The 13,811-nt window shown below is 33.5% G+C and overlaps 1 protein-coding gene across 1 annotated transcript in view; it reads right to left on the bottom strand.

The window, feature by feature from the left end:
- Positions 1 to 270: 270 nt before the first annotated feature.
- The window catches only part of LOC106472652 (angiotensin-converting enzyme-like), a 149,636-nt gene continuing 136,095 nt past the window's right edge, over positions 271 to 13,811 (bottom strand). Inside the window, exons 32-38 of the mRNA XM_022402220.1 lie at positions 12,071 to 12,106; positions 8,350 to 8,448; positions 6,430 to 6,574; positions 5,308 to 5,406; positions 4,139 to 4,261; positions 2,511 to 2,677; positions 271 to 419 (exon numbers count right to left, since the gene is read on the bottom strand). Coding sequence (XP_022257928.1) covers positions 397 to 419; positions 2,511 to 2,677; positions 4,139 to 4,261; positions 5,308 to 5,406; positions 6,430 to 6,574; positions 8,350 to 8,448; positions 12,071 to 12,106 — 692 coding nt within the window. The 3' untranslated portion in view covers positions 271 to 396. The remainder of the gene's footprint in view (positions 420 to 2,510; positions 2,678 to 4,138; positions 4,262 to 5,307; positions 5,407 to 6,429; positions 6,575 to 8,349; positions 8,449 to 12,070; positions 12,107 to 13,811) is intronic.

The raw sequence follows: 13,811 nt of genomic DNA on the forward strand, positions 1-13,811 counted from the left end.
ATCACAAATACACCATTATTTAAAAGCAGAAACAACTTTTCACTAAAAACTGGAAAAAATGAATAAAATATCATTAATTGGTATCATTGTTTATATTATTGATTTTATTTGCCTGTAAATAATCTCTTTTGAAATACAGTATAAAAGTCATTCTTGATGCAGGCTGCAAACAATAACGAACAAAGAAAGGTTGTCACATATTCCTTGAAATTAAAGGAATATGCTGAATGTGAGTGAATGGCGCTCCGGGAAAAAAAGTAAAAACAGACGTTTGTAAAATAATGTACATTTTATGATTTTATTCGAATTCCTACAAGAACGTGGCATTAATAATCAACAGAAAAACTCTGACTACTGTTGGCGCGATGTTCTTTTTGCTGTAGCATTAGCTCTTTCTCAATTTTCGAAATAATCTTCAACTGTAGAGAGAAAAAAGAAATTAACAAATTAGAATAGAGAATAAATATAACTTCATTCGCGTGTTGTGCTCGAATGGATATGATACGAAAATTAGTAGCTTCACTCTAGGGTCTGCCATGCTCTGGTGATTAAGACGTTCGACTCGCAATCTGCAGAGTGCTGGTTCGAATTCATATCACCAAACGAACTCTCTCTCTCTCAGCCGTAAGGGCGTCATTATGTCATGCGAAATCCCACAATTCGATTAGAGTAGACCAAGAATTGGTGGTGGTGTTGACTAGCTGCCTTTCTTTTAGTCTATCACTTAGATATTAGAGTGGGCTAGCGCAGATAGATCTTAGCTCTTTTCATAACTTTAGGCTAAACAAGAAGATAACATTCAACTAAGATCACGATGGTTTTACCGTAGCAACATCAAATAAGAAGAACAATGAAAATACTTAAATTGTTGTGTATCATTGGCTTGGAGCCTAACGGTGTAATGGACTAGGGATTAGCTCATCGGACTGTGAATCTGTGAATCCATGTTTCGTGTCCCGTCGCTGCAAAATCGCACTCCGCACGGTGGGGCCATGGAGGAGTCATTAAAGTGACGGTTAAGTCCCAGTATTCAATTAGAGTAGTCCAGGAGCTAGCGGTGAATGCTGTTGACTAACTGCCTTCCCTCTATTTGTTCAAAATTAGGGAATGTTAGCGCGGGTAGTCTGTGAATATATTTTAATACTGGAAACAAACAAACAAACGTAACAGTATAAAACACCGAATATATCGATAAAAAATTTTTAGTGACACTGAATTTACGTTTTTGTATGCTAGATGTCGCTGTGAGTAAGTATATGATTTGTAACCAGATAAAGACTGACCTTTCAATCTGTAAATTGTTGATATATCTGTGACACTCACCATAATTTTAAAATATAGCACGTATGACTTTCACGTACTCATAACAAGAAACCTAACACATATAAAAGTGTAAAAAAACTATGATCAATATATATAGATATTTACTTTTATAGAATGAAATTTCTCAATTTGAACGACTTCATGCCCTAGTGGACTGAGCGGCCAGGTCAGAGACCCACATAGAGTTCAGGTTCAGCCATCTATAATTTTGAACTAATGACCACAGAGAAAGGAAAGCCTGTCTGGGTCTTTCAACCAAATAATGGGAACACAACAAGATTTGTTATGGTGTGTACACCCTTTACAAATTGGCAAAGTTTAATTACAAGTACACTTGTCACAAGACATTAATATTAAGCCTATTACATTTCCAAACACTAAATAATTTATCTAGTCCTTTAGGGATTTTTAAGAATTAAAAGTGTGTATGCTAGTATAATACTGGTATTCCCACCACACTGTATTTGTCATATCCATTACCTACGTCACATTTCGCTCTATACAGAGCTTTTCAGGCCGTCTAGAATACAACAAACACAGCAGTGGTCGGAACACTATTTATTTAAGCCATTTGATTCAACAGATGTTATGGTGTGTACTCTCTTTACAAGCTGGCGAAACATAATTATAATTGTCCTAAAACATTAATATTTGACCTATTACATATTTAAACGCTGTATACTTTTGTCTAGTCCCCAAGCTGAAAGATCGGAGCGTGTTCACATCTCGATTCCTGGCCCCTTGAACCGCAGCCTGATACGTTAACCACCAGGCCAAGCTAGCCCCCTTTATTTAATCCAAGAAAAATATTCACAAAATCCATAAACTTGTGAAATTTAAGTTATCTGATAATCATTACATTTGGGGTGTACGATAATTAATTTTTTCATGTACTTCCTAACCCTCTGTTCAAAGCAATGAGAACAAAGACCGAAATAATAATAAAAACATATAAGCCTAGGAGTAATATGTTTAAATATAGGCTTGAACAATGATACAGAGTTTTGTAAATCACTTTAATGTGATATATACGTCTATTCATCGTGCGATGTTAACATATGTTATCCAAAGATAATTATCAGAAATTTATATTTTTTTACAAATCCTATATGTTTCATGTTGACTATGTACTCCAAGTTTATATATGACTAAATAGCTTGTAAAGATAAAACAAAACAAAAACTCACGTTTAGCATCAGGCCAGCCAATGACTTCATCTTTCAGTTGACTGTCCAGCCATGTCTCTAATGGCTCAAAGTATGTGACCAATGACTTCCCGTTCATAGTGGGCTCACCCGTCAATAACTGCATAACTTCCGGCCACGGTCGAGATGACCCCAGACTAAGGGCTTCACTAGAGAGGGTTTAGTAATATATCGTAATAGAGATACGATCGTGTAGTTTGATATTACTGATTTAAAATATAGAAAAGTTCGAGGATTATAGTTTAATATCAATTATTAAACACTACCAGGTTTGACGATATAGAATAGCATTAATAATAACAAAGTAGAAATATTTGTCATGTATAATATGGAGAACATCAATACATTGTAACTTTAAGTGAATGGTATTCTCAGGTACAGTGATAAACTTAGATATAAGAGTATTAATTGCAATAGCTTGAGGAACGTCAGAAAATGTATCACAGTGTTAAACTGAATATTTCTGACTTGACTTGAGTTTGCAACAAGAAGGAGAGTGAACACAATATAAACAGTGTGAAACTATTGTTGCTCAATTAAAAAAACCCCAAAACAGTCAAAGTGGACGAGTGCACAGTGTTTCAAGTTTAGGGAAAGAGAGAAGTTCCTGCTGTGGTTGTGTGGATTTAGAAAACTGTTATTGTCTCATACTGAGAGAACACAGAACTATATACGAAACGGTAAAGTGATATCCATCTTAGTGTCCATATTACTCTGGGTAATTACAATGGAAATATAAGGAGGATATAGCCTCATGGTATCATCTAAACTGCCAATCGAAAAGACCACCCATTGACATTACATATAGCAGATATAGTTTGGTTGACATATTGTTATACATACGTCTTTAATTTTACTCACAACTTCTTAGATTTATATAGCATACTTTACTTTTCACAATAAAGCGCATGTGACAACAAAGGGAAATGACCCAGAACAATAGGCAACCATAACAAAATGCGGTAAGCCACACTGCATGACCAATACATTTCTGTCAAAGCTACACGCCCACTTGGAAGCTTTTGTGCACAAGAACTGTTGAAAATACTAGGTTGAATGTCTTACTAAACTAAAAGAGATAGGAAACAATAAATGTGCTAAGTATACAGATGTGCAAGCCAGGTACCGAAACGGTCATTTGAAGTGGCACACTTCTAAACTACCTTATTGAAAATTAAATAAAGAAATAATGATAATTTGTCTCCAAATACTAAAAGCAGGGGATACATCACTTTATTAATAAAAATTCTAACTTTATTCAAAATCAAATCCCAGTACTTTCATTAAAACAGTTCAACAATTAAACACCATTAAATGCAAATATACTTGTTTACAAAATTATGGGTCTATCAGGGGATTCCACTGATGCAGGTGATTAGGTATATTACCAGTCATCTCTTTTTTTTCTGTTTTTATATCACTGTTCAGAACTTTTCTGCCCCCCCCCCCCAGTGGCACAGCGGGATGTCTGTGGACTTACAACGCTACAAACCGGGTTTCGATACCTGTGGTGGGCAGAGCACAGATAGCCCTTTGTATAGCTTTGTGCTTAACTTCAAACAAACAAACAAATCTAAAAAAACAACTTATATGAAACACATGTTAAATACCTTAGAGTATTTCCTGCCTCCTTACTCCTGTAAATATCACACTTGTACAGTGGTCCCTCGTGGCCAGCTTTTTTACAGAGTTCTTCGTGAAACTGGAACTGGATGACAAAGCTAACAAAATAACTGCAACAAAAACGTTTTGTTACAATATGAGTTTATTTAACCCAATTACAAATCAATATTGTAATTTTATTTGTAGAAATAGTGTAACTGAAAAAAGGAGTCTGTTGGAAAGGTCCCCCAATGGCACAGCAGTATGTCTGTGGACTTACAACGCTAGAAACCGGGTTTCGATACCCGTGGTGGGCAGAGCACAGATAGCCCATTGTGTAGCTTTATGCTTAATTACAAACAAACAAACTGTTTGAGAGTTCTTTGTTGATGTAGAAATGTCTCTTTTTTTTTCTTCATTGTGCATTTTTCAGCTGTAAAGTGCTTGATCTTGAAATTGTGAACATGTATTATTGTTCACTACATAATAAAGTAAGTACGATTTTACTTTAATGTGATATTTTTGTTTGGTTTCATTATATTGGTAAAGATTCTTATAGTCGCTTCTTTGTACTCTCGACCACAGCAAGAATAAGAATGCAGGCAAGTTTAAGTCATAATTATAGCTTAATAATACGTAAGTTTTGTTTTAGGATCATCGAACCAAACTGTGGAAAATTGAAAATATGTTAAAATCAAAATGGTAATCCTCTATGATTAGTTAGATTTATTTATAATATGACATTAGGCTTAACATATAATAAAAAGGTATATCACAATTAATACAAATATTAATTCATATATGTAATATCAAATAAGATTTTCTAATAGAATTTACTTACGTTAAGAAACTAGAAGCAATGTATTTCCAGAATTTTTATTTCGGCATAACATACAACAAATAAGTATAGAATTAAGTGTACTTGACTTTAGTTTAGGTAAACTTGTTTGTATTCAAAGCTGTTAATAATTGATCTTTAGCTGAGAAACATATTCAGTAATGACACTGCGGTTCAAAATGTACAACAGTAATTTTGATTTTTGTATATGTTAAAGCATATTTGAATCCATTGTCTAATTCTTACTGGATGTATGAAACTCCATATGTAAAGATACGCAACTATTCGTAAGATATGATATACTTTATTCTATGAGTAGGTTATTTGTCCATTTCTTACCGGATGTATGGTACACCTGATGGAATATGATACTTAGCACCCGCGTCAAAATCCTTCTCAGAACGTTTTGATGGAGGTGAAATTCCTTGATATTTAATCCTGCAGAAAGAGATAAACTGAAATAAATATTTTTTTTATATCTTTTCTGCCGTAAAGTTTTATACTTACCATATACAGGGTTATTACACTGTCCATACCTGAAAACAAATTTTCAGAAAGCTGTAATATATGGTAGATGATGAGTAGGTGCTATAGTGAAATTTGTATTCCGGTGCCTTTATAAAAACAGCATCAAACAGATTCTGGTTTATTCTGCAATTAGAATAACTGTTAGCAATTTTTCCCTGCACATTGTAATTGTTCTGATAAAGCATTACTAGAGCCATAGTAATAACGCTGGTACAACATCAATGCAATAGTGATGTGAAATTGACGAACACTATGTTTGTTTTTGAATTTCGCGCAAAGCTACACGAGGGCTATCTACGCTAGCCGTCCCTAATTTAGCAGTGTCAGACTAGAAGGGCTATTGTTTTGCCAACGAATAGTGGGATTGACCGTAACATTATAATGCCCCACGGCTGAAAGGGCGAGCATGTTTGGTGTGACGAAGATTCGATCCCGCGACCCTCAGATTGCGAGTGCTCTAACCACCTGGAAAACAGAGAGGAAATGTAGTAGTAAGGCTTATGGGAAGCTTATAAACAGATTAAACAAGGAGGTTCAATTGTTGGTGTAACTTGGACCATGTTATCTTTCCTCCTTCATTATACTTCAAAGAAGAGCATTTTTAAATGAAAAAGTCTGCTATGTAAGTGTAACCGTTGGGTCAAACAGTATAATTCATGATTAAAAGCAACACTGGACATAACTAGCGGCCACATTGAACATCGTTAACAGATTGGATAAACAAATTTTGGTATTAACGCTTTCTGGTAATTATTATTTTAGGCATTGAAGTCGTCTTTCCCATTGTCTCATAAACTCACCTATAAAATAAAATACTACAGGTCTCTGGTGATTAATTTTCGAGTATGGACGTTAGATAAGTCTGCATAATAAGTCTGCACTACGTACACTCATTATAAATATTTTTCACAAAAACAAAAATAGAGATCGTACCTCAACTCCCACCATTTTTTATTCATGTTCTCATATGCAGTGTTACCACTGAAGATATCCCATCGCCACAAGTCCATCAGGTAACCAAAGGGCAGGAAAACGATCTTCTTGAGAGCCATGGCCAATAAAAAGTTGATGTCGGTTTCTGAAGTATAAAATGTTTTGGCTATTTTTATTTTACTCAAATTAACGCATCAAAAGTTTAGTTCTAACAATTGTTTGTCTAATAATTTATATTCCCTCATTAATTTTAATGTTGAAAGTTACATAAGCCAAAGCATGCTCAGAATTCTTGAAATCTAAGTGACAAACAACCGTAATGTATTCAAAACATGTTACAGTTGCTACTGCTATGTAAATCACGTTATCTGTTAAAAACATACTACAGGTATATTGATCACACTATATGTTCAAAACATGTTAAGTTGCTACAGTAAATCACGCTATGCGTTCAAAACATGCTACTGCTGTTACAGCTAAACAGATCACCATGCTTTCAAAACAAGTTACAACTGTTACAGCTACATACATAGATATGCTTTAAAAATATGCTACATTTACTACAACTATGTAGATTATGCTATGTACCTCAAATATGTTACAGCTGCTACACCTACTTAGATAACACTATGTGTTCAAAACGTATTAAAGTTATTACAGCTATTGTGATATAACCAGGTGCACTGATTTCAGTAATCTGGTATGTTCTCCAGAATAGCAGAAGATTCGACAGAAATTGTTTTGTAGAGTTAAATTGTATTCCCCGACTTTCACCGAGTTGTGAAAAATGAAGGAGACTGGATACAATGTATCGCAATCTTTATTTATTCAGCTAAATAACCAAAGACGATAAGCTTGACGAAGGCGACGCCTTTACTGGAGGTTTGGGAAAGCCCAATGGAGAAGTAAATACCTGTAAAGAACTGTTCCAAATTTTGAAAATATACCATTATCTACACACAATCCACTAATAATATTTTTTTTCCCAGGACACCACCCACATCACCGTTGGTCATTCTCATCGAAAAATAAAGGAGGTTGTATCCTCATCCTCAGTGTATCACTTGATACGCCAATGAAACAAATTGCTGTCCACTTTTACACACTATTTACTACCTTAACAGAAATCTTTCCCACGAGAAGGTGCACGAGATGCCTTAGGCGAATGACACAGAACAATAGGAAACTAAGGCGAAAGGAACTTAGCTTCTTCCTTGACCAAAATTCCGTGTTAAACTACATACACTTACATGTATGAAAATTTGTATGTGAGCTTTAGAATTAAGTAAGGAAGTGTAAAGCACGTAGCATGACTGTATACATCACTTTGTTGGTCACGCTATGTGTTCAAAACATGTTATAGATGATACAACTATGTAGATCATTCTATGCTTTCAATATATGTTACAGTCGTTACAACTATGTACATCATTCTGTGTTTTCAATATATGTTACAGCCGTCACAATTATGTACATCATTCTATGCTTTTAAAACATGTTCAAACTGCCACACTTTTGTTGGTCACACTATGAGTTCAAACACGTTACAGCTGCTACAGTTATGAAAATCACGCTGTGTCTTCAAAACATGTTACAGCTGTGTAAGCCATGATAATATTTCAAAAACATGTTATAGCTACAAAGATTATGTTTTTGTTCAAATTATGTTCCAGCTTTAATAAATGTTGAATTAAATTAACTACAGAAACGCTTTAAAAACTTTTAAGTAAAAAAGTTTGAATTCATAGGATAGCAGAAAATCAGCACGAGAGTAAACCAAAATGAACAGAATATCACACAATGAACGTTAAAAATTTCATAGCGAAGAAGTTATTATTTTGATACTAGGTTTTTTCATTTATTATTAATAACATTTATGATTTAATGTAGACGAAACCTTTCATGTTGAACTGAGCTTACCTTCGTCTTCGACGAGTTCGTCAAGTAAACCGATCTCCTGTAAATGTTTCGGAGTAGAGACGGACAACGACATTATATCACCAATAGCTTCATGAAAACCTGGGAGGAATTTGAAAAGTTTGGTAATTTAAGTTACAAAAAACATGAGTTATAAAGAAACGTCAATTTAAGGAAAAAAAATTGCATAGTAAATATTTCACTGGGACGACCTTCGTTAACGGTTGGTTAATAAGCTTTTAAATAAATGCGTAACATAATTTAAAATGAGTTATAACTATTAACGTTATTTTACAAAATAATATTTCAAACTGGCTGGGAATATTAGATAATCTTAACAACAAAAAATAAGTTATAGAAAAAGCTATATTTCTTAAGACCAATAATTTCATATAAAAATGTAAATTGATTTAAAATTGTATCGTAGTTACCGACATTTCAATAAACGTTGGGGGAAAAAGGCTAAATAATCAAAAACTGCTGCGGACTTACAACGCTAGAATCCGGGTTTCGATACCCGTTTTGGGCAGAGCACAGATAGCCCATTGTGTAGCTTAGTGCTTAACTTCAAAAACAACAACATCAAAAACTGTAATTTTTTATATTGTGGCGACCTCTACTAGTGAAAGTACTCTACTACTTTGCCAAATGTAACAATTTCTAACCACTGTGAATCCGACGCTCATAGGTTGTAGCAAGCGAACTACAACTGTATTCAACGAATAATCGATGCTACTGGTTTCAACTCTCTTGTTCACTTGTTTAAAGAATGATTTAACTATAAATTCTTGTCCCTTTAAATATTTTATAATAGGTTATAATACATTCCCAAGTATAGAAAACGAACATATGCAGTACACATACATACTACTTACAAATACACACTAGGGTATTTATCTAAACAACATGAACATATATATTAAGAACTGGGAATATAGACATACATATATAATACAAAAACGACATCAAGTAGAAGATGAACATATATATATATATAATAGCCAAATTTCTACCTGTCTTTGTAGCTCCTGAACGGTTAATACCCCCAAAAATTATATATGAAAATGCTTCTTTTAAAGAGCGCATTATAGGACAATTATTTATTTTTTTGCAATTCCTAAAAATTCATATCAATATCAACATTGACTCGTCAGTCTTTGTATGTGCTAAATGGTCAATATGAGAAAAACTTATTAGTAAGAACAAAATTGTTTCTTTTTGTGAGGGAATTTCAGGGAAAAAATGGGATTGAAAGAAACATTTTGAAGATAGGAACATGAACGGAAAAAACACATGAAAAGAGGAACGTGTTTGAGCAAATATTTGTTGTTGTTGTTCAGTTTATATATATATATATATATATATTCATGTCGGTATTGTATACATACATGATTTTATTGTACCATATCGAATACATTGATTTGAATTGAATATCTGCCTTTTGACATTGTCAAAAAACGCTCACTTCTGTAGCGGTCTTTTCTTGCGCTCAGTAAAATGACAAGAAACGGTGTCATTCAGCGGAAATAATCCCCGCGAATATATGGGGAGCCTGAGTACTCTATTTTGCTGGATGCACGCATTGTATCGAAATTCAAACATTTTGGACAACAATGCATTTCAGTCAGTCCCCCTTGCTTAAATACAAACGCAATGGGACTTACCTTAAACTAATACATAGTTATAAGCGGTTGTAAAGATTTGAGTGGTTGATTTACTTAGCCCTATCATGCTTTGTTTAAATTGTTTGTTTTGAAGAACCATATGTTGACAACTTACCGGTTTACCCTACCAGGATAGTTACTTCTTAAATATTAAAATATTGATTAAAACAAAAACTAACCTTTACGGTTACTAGGACACTAAATAACACCTTTGTGGGTTTTCATTTTTTTCTATATAATATATTCTTGTTCAGTAATCAAAACAAAATTCAATTTATTTACCTCTATATTAATTACTGAAAAACCTCTTCAGATTTAAATCAAAACAAAATTCAATTCATTTACCTCTATAATAATTACTGAAGAACCTCTTCAGATTTAAATCAAAACAAAATTCAATTCATTTACCTCTATAATAATTACTGAATAGCCTCTTCAGATTTAAATCAAAACAAAATTCAATTCATTTACCTCTATAATAATTACTGAATAACCTCTTCAGATTTAAATCAAAACAGAATTCAATTCATTTACCTCTATAATAATTACTGAATAACCTCTTCAGATTTAAATTCCTCCATGATGAAAAAAGGAACACGTCAGTATTAGGGTATAAGGTTAACGTATCTAATAAATACCTACTGCAAATGCTTACATGGAGATGAATAACTTTACTTTCTACATGACTTATTTGTTGGTTTGATAACGACTACAAATACTTCATAAACCTCTGTTTACTTGATCTACCTGCGTGTTTACTTGCGATTAAAAACAATTGCTAGACATTTGTTTACAAGACTTGTCTGCTAGTTTAATCACGGTTAAAAAGACCTGATAAACCTGTATTTATACTACCTATTTGGTGGTTTAATCACGATTAAAAAGACGTGGACATTTGTTTACAAGACCTGTCCAACGGTTTAATTATTATTACAAAAACTGGATAAACCCCTGTTTACATGAACTGTTTGCCGGTTTAGTCACGATTAAAAATACTTGATAAATCCATGTTTACATAAACTGTCTGCCGGTTTAATCATTATTAAAAATACTTGATAAATCCATGTTTACATAAACTGTCTGCCGGTTTAATCATTATTAAAAATACTTGATAAATCCATGTTTACATAAACTGTCTGCCGGTTTAATAATTATTACAAATACTCGATAAAATTGTGTTTAAATTCAAAATGCAGCCCTTCCTTTATCTTGGCCCGGGATGGCCAGGTGGTTATGGCATTCGACTCGCAATCTGAGGGGCGCGGGTTCGAATCCCCCTCACACCAAACATGCTCGCCCTTTCAGCCGTGGAGACGTTATAATGTGACGGTCAATCCCTCTATTCGTTGGTAAAAGAGTAGCCCAAGAGTGGGTGGTGATGACTAGCTGCCTTCCCTCTAGTCTTACACTGCTAAATTAGGGACGGCTAACGCAGATAGCCCTCGTGGAGCTTTGCGCGAAATTCAGAAACAAACAAACAAAAACAAACAATCCTTTATCTTACTTAAGTTGTTTGTACATTTTAAGTAAACAGTTGATAATTTTATAGTAAGCCAGCGGAGATACAACGCACTATATGTGGAAAATCTACGAATTTTTTTCAACTGATAGATTATACAGCTTTGGTTTTCGCTTCTAGAGAAATGTTTTTAATAGAAGATTTATGTTTTTGTACTATAATTACATTTATGAGGATAATTTTGCATTGTGTGGATCTAAGACTAATCTAAAACCCCAAAACTGGCCGATTCTCATGAGAGTTTATTGGGATTACGGTCGAGAATATCGTTCACATAAAGCTATCAAACTAATGGTTTAATGCTGAATCTTTAGCTTTCTAAATTTACACACACATACATATATATATATATATCTTGTATGAATCAAACTAATCTATCTCTAAGTGTTGACATTTAGTACATCATGTGGACCAGAAGCAAATAGTTTATATATGACATTTAAAAAAAAAGTTTTCAGTAAATGCACGTGTCTGTAAATGTGATAGAAAAATATCTTCTTAATGAAAATCAAGAGAATGTAAAATTGAAGCAACAACAAACCTGGATTTGCTCCATTTCTAAAAACAACAGGTTTCACTGTCACAGAAAACGTTTACCCAGAATAGTTTACGTTCAATAAAGTATTTAATTATCTATCAATAGGATCAAGCAGTGTACTGACGTCACTACAGAGCAGCTAATCACCGTCCACCACGAGATGGGACATGTAGAATATTTTCTTCAGTACAAAAACCGACAGAGTTTTATCAAAAATAATTTACAAGATTTACTTGAAACATGTTGACCACACGCACATAATTGTACTGCAAACTGTAACAAGTTGCGTTTACATGATGTTGACATCATTTCTACAGCATTATTGTTTCAATAAATTGCAATACACTGTTCTTTTTAGAGGGGATACATACATTGAGCAGTGATTGACAGTCCTTGTACACTCGGAACTAATAACTAAAAAAATACGTCTTCAAATAGAATCAATGTTCCGTTAAACATTCTTTATCCAAAAAACTCGTATTTAGGAGATTACAGAGTTACTAACATGAGTATATATGTAGTTTAATAATCATATAAATTAACTCTGATTTTACAAGATTCAAAATACCTAATGATGACATTATTTCAAAAGTGCTTTGAAAGAAGTGTTTAAAAAATAGGTATATAAAAAGAAACAATACGAAAAAAGATGAAGGATAAGGTGAAGGTGTAATGGATATCAACTACTTGTTTTCATTAAATAAAAAACAATAAAATAGCGCTTACAGTGTAATACTTGGTGTATTAAAGCTTCTAGAGGTTGAATTAGAGCTTGTACCGATCTTTAGCAGAGGAAAACAGCTCACTTTCTTTGTTTAGTTGCTATCGTAGTTTATCAATATCGATCTTTAGCAGAAGGAAACAATTCATTTCTTTGTTCAGTTGTTATCTTAGTTTATCAGTACCGATCTTTAGTAGAGGGAAACAGTTCCTTTCTTTGTTCAGTTGTTATCTTAGTTTATCAGTACCGATCTTTAGTAGAGGGAAACAGTTCCTTTCTTTGTTCAGTTGTTATCGTAGTTTATCAGTACCGATCTTTAGTAGAGGGAAACAGTTCCTTTCTTTGTTCAGTTGTTATCGTAGTTTATAAGTACCGATCTTTAGCAGAGGGAAACAGTTCCTTTCTTTGTTCAGTTGTTATCGTAGTTTATCAGTACCGATCTTTAGCAGAGGGAAACAGTTTATATTTTTGTTTAGTTGTTATCTCAGTTTATCTGTACCGATCTTTAGCAGAGGGAAACAGTTCATTTCTTTGTTCAGTTGTTATCGTAGTTTATCAGTACCGATCTTTAGCAGAGGGAAACAGTTCATATCTTTGTTTAATTGTTATATTAGTTTATCAGTACCGATTTTTAGCAGAGGGAAACAGTTCATATCTTTGTTTAATTGTTATCTTAGTTTATCTGCACCGATCCTTTAGCAGAAGGAAACAGTTCATTTCTTTGTTCAGTTGTTATATTAGTTTATCAGTACCGATTTTCAGCAGAGGGAAACAGTTCATTTCTTTATCAGTTTATCAGTTGTTCGTGAATAACTTACAAGATTTACTTAGGGCAAACTGAACATAAGCAAATAGTTTTACTGCACATTGTGTCAAGTTACGTTTACATTGTGTTAACAACGTTTGTACTGTTTTGCAGTATTTAGTGGTAGAGTTCCAAGAAACTGAAATCCACAAATTTTCTACAGAGACCGTAACGTTATTTGTCTAAAACCTCGAAAGGTTTCTATCAAATGATATTTT

Source organism: Limulus polyphemus, unplaced genomic scaffold (assembly GCF_000517525.1).
Source record: "Limulus polyphemus unplaced genomic scaffold, Limulus_polyphemus-2.1.2 Scaffold123, whole genome shotgun sequence".
NCBI classification, from domain to species: domain Eukaryota; kingdom Metazoa; phylum Arthropoda; class Merostomata; order Xiphosura; family Limulidae; genus Limulus; species Limulus polyphemus.